We start from the raw sequence: 6,000 nt of genomic DNA on the forward strand, positions 1-6,000 counted from the left end.
ACCATTTTATGACACAATCCATATTGGGGCTTGCAAGTTTGGTCGAGAGCTGACATAAACACACTGTGATATTTAGAAGCTTAGGTTGCCTCTAGACTCCTGGGATCCATGAGACAGACATCCCGGGAGTCAGCGGGGCAGCCTAATTATGTAGCTCGCCTAGGTGGCCTGAATAGGCATTCGCATGAAAAAAAAATTTCAAAAAAAGGTACTTTCACATAAAATTTAAAAACTTTTATTAGCCTATTGTATAAGCACAAAGGGTGGATAATACAATAAGCAAAACGTATAAAAATGAATGAAACTCCGCTTTAAATGTCAATTACTGGATTGAAAAGTAAAGATTGTATTTCTGCTTACCATTTCTCAGATATAGTGGCTTCATTCGGTTTCTTTTTTTTGGCTTGCTTTTATTTTCACCTGGTGATCCAGCCTGTAAGTCTCTTTATCGAAAGCTCTCCTGCAAATGTATCAGTTTATTGTATTTAGACAAACAAATTACCACTGGCAGGGGTACTTACAATTATCAGCTTTTGTTTATTCATGTAAAACCTTTATCCAAAAAACCTTAATCTGAAAACTGTTACTATACCTGCTTGTGTAACTGCAGTGTGAGCCGACCATGCTGCTTTCTAAAGGTTCTCATGTGCTTCTTCTACTAGAGTGGGGGCGCTTTAATACAGAAGGTGTGTTATTGGCTAGATCACCAGGTGAAAACAGAGGGGGAAAAAGCCTTTTAAAAAAAGAAGAAAAAAAAAAACCCTAATGCAGCCACCACATTGGAAGATTGGTGTGCTACATTAGATGACATATTTGGCTTTGTGCCTAATACTGCTTTCCATGGCTAATTTGTTCTAGGGCTGGTTCACACCATGAATCAAACAGGAATGTGCTGTGCGTTCAGGTTCCAGGTCACCTGAGTGCTGTGATAGCCTTTGTTTTGTTTTTTCTCCTGAGTGGAGAGAAAGTTACACATAGGGGTAGATTTACTAAAACTGGTGCACTCAGAATCTGGTACAGCTGTGCATGGTAGCCAATCAGCTTCTGACTTCAGCTTGTGCAGTTAAGCTTTGGCAATTAAACCTGGAAGCTGATTGGTTTCCTTTTAGAGTTCCGCCAGATTTTGCACACTCCCATTTTTAGTAACTCAACCCCTGCATTGTTCTCTCTCTGCCAGGGGAGAAAATGTAAACAAATGTATGTTAAAAGATGGAAAAAAAAAAGAAAGTAGATCAAGGTTTTATCTAGTTTATGGTCAGAGGTCAGTCAGTATATTTTTGGTAGGATTTAAAAACAAGACATTTTAGGCTAGGTTCACACTAGTGCGATATGTCGATTGTGATTCGCACAGGAATCGCACAACATTCCTGTGCAAATTGCATGCAATTTGTGTGCGGTGCGATTGGAGCCATACAGTATGGCTCCAATCGCACCCGCATCAAAAAGGTACAGGACCCTTTTTTGGGTTTGCACTAGAATCTGATCGCATGGGTATTCACACCTATGCGATCTGATTCTGCACATCGCACCGTGTTTTTCGGACAGATTTCAGGGTGTTATTAATTTAACATACACACTCGCAGCGGTTTGCATGAACGGGGTGCAATTCTGATGCAGTGCAGAATTCGCACAGAAATCACTGCGAATTCCGGACCGCATCAGTGTTAACCCAGGCTTAATATTTGTCTGTGTTTTATTTTGTTTTGTCCTGCTTAAAACTAAAACACACTATTTTTCTTTTCCCTACTACGGGTACAAAATCCAAATAATATACACATATAGTATCACTGCCATCATTGGGAATTTTATTTTGGTTGTTCTTTGGTGGGAAGTTATGGTAATAGCAAGAAATTAAAAGCTAAATCATATATATTTCATTTTGTAATTTTTATTATATAAATTTTTTTTTTTTTTGGGCCAATTTTCCTTTAAGAGTTTTTGTGCAAAATTGGGCCTGGGTGGTGGGGTTTGTTTTGACCCCGGTCATTAGGGGTTAAACTGTACAGCAGGTTCATCAGATGACAGCTGATTTTTTTTATATTTTTTAAATCTTTCTTGTATTTTCTTGCAGCTTCCTAGGGTGACTCGTTTTCTCTGAGGAGCCTAGTAGCAGACGGCTCATGACTTCAGATCAGGATACTAAAGTTGTGGCTGAACCGCAGGTGCAGCAAGTCCAAGAAGCCAAAGACAGTTCCCATCTTGTAAGTACTGTGATGCTGCTGCTCAGATAAATCAGTTAAGTGTTGGAAATTGTCTGTGCCTTTTTTACTTTTGTGTCTTAATTCCCTGTCTCAGAACTTAAATGTTGGCTGATGGAAGTTGAAGTTGTTCAGGCAAACAGCTTTTACTAGTTTTACTTATTAGCGCTTATATATATTGGGCTACATTCGACTTCATGCAACGGTGTGTGGAAGAAAGACATTATTTTTCTCCCTTCTGGCCTGCATTGAAAATATAAAACACAAATGCAGTTTGCTTGCTATGAACAGTACTCCTCTCCTCTTCTCATATTAAAGGAGATATTCCCTCTCCCGCTGATTGTAAAAGTGGTCCTCTGGCTAGTTAGCTGCTCTGATTGCTTTTACAAGAGAGCTGACCGTTGGCTCTAAACCCTGCTGCTTGCCCATAGGGGGGCTAAATGTAAATAAAAAAACCTTGCCCCGACGCCCGCAACTGTATCTCCCTGTCGTCAAGCAATAGGAATTGCACATTCCTGAACTAGAATGTTTCTGAAGTATCCCTTTACTTAGGTCTTTCACAAATAAGAGGATGTTCAGGGGCAAGAAAGATCTCTTTTCAGATATAGAGAGGTAAAGAGAAGTGGTACAGCCAAATGTTGCTTTGCTCGTTGGACTGGCAGGACAAATATACATTTGTTACAATATAGTGTATTACATACACTATATTGACAAAAGTATTGAGTCACCCCTCCAATTCATTGGGTTCAGGTGTTTCAATCTCCTTCATGGCCACAGGTGTATAAAATCAAGCACCTAGGCATCCAGTGGTAGTGGTACTATAACAAAGTGGAAGCATGTGGGAACAAAAGCAACTCACCCACAAAGTGGTAGGCAACTTAAAATGACAGAGCGGGGTCAGCGCATGCTAAAGCACACAGTGCGCAGAAGTCGCCTACTGTCTGAAAAGTCAATAGCTAAAGACCTCCAAACTTCATGTGGCCTTCAAGTTAGCACAACATTTCGTAAAGCGCTTCATGGCTGAGCAGCTGTATCCAAGCCTTACATCACCAAGTGTAATGCAAAGCTTCAGATGCATGCTGACACTGGACTCTAGAGTATTGGAGACGTGTTCTCTGGAGTGACGAATCTGGCTTCTGTCTGGCAATCCGATGGATGTGTCTGGGTTTGGTACTTGCCATTGACCTTTAATCATCACTGCATTGTGCCAAGTGTAATGCTTGATGGAGGGGGGGATTATGATGTGCAATTGTCTTTCAGGAGTTGGCTTTGGCCCCTTGGTTCCAGTGAAGGGAACTTTTAATGTGTCAGCATACGAAGACATTTTGGACAATTTCCCAACTTTGTGGGAGCAGTTTTGGGATGGCTCTTTCTTGTTCCAACATGACTGTGCACCAGTGCACAAAACAAGGTCCATAAAGACATGAATGAGTGAGTATGGGGTGGAGGAACCTGACTGGCCTGCACAGAGTCCTGACCTCAGCCTGGTAGAAAACCTTTGGGATGAATTAGAGACTGCGAGCCAGGCCTTCTCGTCCAACATCAGTGTCTGACCTCAAAACCTTGTAGACAGCCTTCCCAGAAGAGTTGAAGCTGTTACAGCTGCAAAGGGTTGGCCAGCTCAATATTGGACCCTATGGACTAAATGGATGCCATTAAAGTTCATATATGTGTAAAGGCAGGCGTCCCCATACTTTTGGCAATCTATTGTATATGCTAATTGGATGCAGTTTGAACCACTTCCAATCTGCATGACAGGTGAAATAAAATTGCTTCCTATGGTGCCTGTTCACATGTGTCCTGTGCACTGGTGGTGCTTGTTCCGTGCGGATTGAGTGTGGTTTGAAAGAGTCCTGTACGATTTCTGAGCAGTGTGGTCCGGTTCCGGTGCAGATTACAGGCTATTGACTTCTATGGGAAAAGTTTCTAAACCCGCACATGTGTGACCAGGATAAAATCCTGAGCTGATCCTGCCCTGAACCTGATGTAAACCTGACCTGAACAGCTAATGTGTCAATTAGCTGTGAACCCTGAGGTTCAGTCCGCAACGCACATGTGTGAACCAGCTCTCAAGTTGGGAATTGCTGTCTTTTTTTCTAAAGTGAAGTGCCTGTTAACTGGTGTGTTTTTTAATATGAGAAGACTGAATTGTGTCTTAAAGGATATGTTCACCTTTCAAACATGTTAAATGTTCTACCTGTTTTTAGGGTGTTAACCTTCTGCTAAACCTTACAACATCTCAAACCCAAGAAAACTTTCACTGAAGATGTCTAAAATTTTCCTCTTAAGTACCATGTTACTTCTTTACCTCAGTATATTGTGGTGGTTAAATGCTTACCCGCACCCCAACACCATAACATTTCGCTGTCAAGAGTTTGCTTGAAGAGAATCTCAGGTGGACTTGCGTGTGTGCTGAACATGTTACATGTTGCACCCATATTTAGGGTCTAACATGTTTAGCCTCAGATCGATTTCCCCCTCTCCCTTTGCAGCAGTGAGTCAGGGATCTTCTCCCCATATTCGCTGCCACAATTCAATGAGCGTGGCCATGTGGGCCCGTGAATCCAATGAACTACAAGTACTGAGAGCCTTTGCAGTTGTCGGCTTGTAGTTCTTAATGAATTCATTCTTCCTGCAAAATCATCTTCTCAGTTGAGCAGACTAATTACAATTACAGTCTGCAGGAGACCTGCATGGCACCAGTGATCTACTGATTGCTGGTGCAATGCTTTTACAGGCTTCTTAAATAAAAAGTAGTAAATGCACATTATTTTACTTGCAAAAAAATGTGTATTTATTTCTTGTAAAAAAAGTTAACTTATTCTTTAACACAAGCAACCAGTTCCTCTTTCAGGCACAGGAGTACTAGAACTGATGGTTTTAGATCACGCTGCAGCTCGCTGGGAGAAACCTGGAGGGGAAGGGGTACCCGAATTTGACAAGTACCCTCTCCCAGTTTTGCTGCGATCCCCTAGGCGATCAGAAGCGGAAGTTGTTCTCCCTCCCTGTAGTCTTCTGGGACACGTGAAGCTGCAAGCTGTCATAGCCGGGTGCCGTCGGAGCAAGGACGGCCAGTGAACCTGGATGCGGTGAGGACACCGCTGGATCGAGGGATAGGTGTGTGTCTGTTTTTAAAAGTCAACAGCTACAGTTTTTGTAGCTTCTGACTTAAATTTTTTTTTACATTTGACTGGAGCTCTGCTTTAAGCTTAAACCTGTTCCCACCTACTTTTAATTATCATGAGAGCTCCCCACCAGCTGGCTTCATGGGAGTACAATGGCTGCAGAGCTTGGGTTATGTCACCCATAGACCTTCTTTAGGGCTCCCTGTTGTCTGCTGTCTGTCCTCTCCGCTGAGGTTGGTGCTGGGAGCTGATCTTGTGACTGGACCAAAGTGCCCTTAAATAAGGCAAGTATAGTCCTCTTTCCTTTACAGGGTAGTTGTTATAAGGCTTAGATTGGGGGCAGCAGACCGTTTTTAAGGTTCAATTTCAAGTAGATTTCCACTTTAAGGTGACCTAGTCATGCATGACTGTCATTCCCTGCTGCTCTGCAGTGGGTCTCTGAACACTGGTGGTTCTGTCACTTCTTGAGTATTTGGTGTGCATGTGGCCTAGGTGGAACTCCACAGCTGACCTTTGCTTACTTTACAATTGATCCATAAGTAAATCCTGTTGGTAATATCTTACACACTGTTGGTAGCCTGTGAGGGTCAAGTTTGTGTGTGTGTGTGTGTGTGTGTGTGTGTGTGTGTGTGTGTGTGTGTGTCTGTGAGGTGTGAATCCAAAGAACAAAAGGTATA

General features: G+C 42.4%; 1 protein-coding gene across 2 annotated transcripts in view; it reads left to right on the forward strand.

Annotated features, from left to right (window-relative positions):
- Positions 1 to 6,000, forward strand: part of LARP4B (La ribonucleoprotein 4B) — a 167,586-nt gene that overhangs the window by 92,461 nt on the left and 69,125 nt on the right. For both annotated transcript variants that reach the window (XM_089651903.1, XM_089651847.1), the window contains exon 3: positions 2,072 to 2,201. In XM_089651903.1, the coding sequence (XP_089508029.1) occupies positions 2,121 to 2,201 (81 nt within the window). In that variant the 5' untranslated portion in view covers positions 2,072 to 2,120. The remainder of the gene's footprint in view (positions 1 to 2,071; positions 2,202 to 6,000) is intronic.

Source organism: Staurois parvus, unplaced genomic scaffold (assembly GCF_062004578.1).
Source record: "Staurois parvus isolate SC_StPar_1 unplaced genomic scaffold, SC_StPar_1.0 ptg000005l, whole genome shotgun sequence".
In the NCBI taxonomy this organism is placed as follows: Eukaryota; Metazoa; Chordata; class Amphibia; order Anura; family Ranidae; genus Staurois; species Staurois parvus.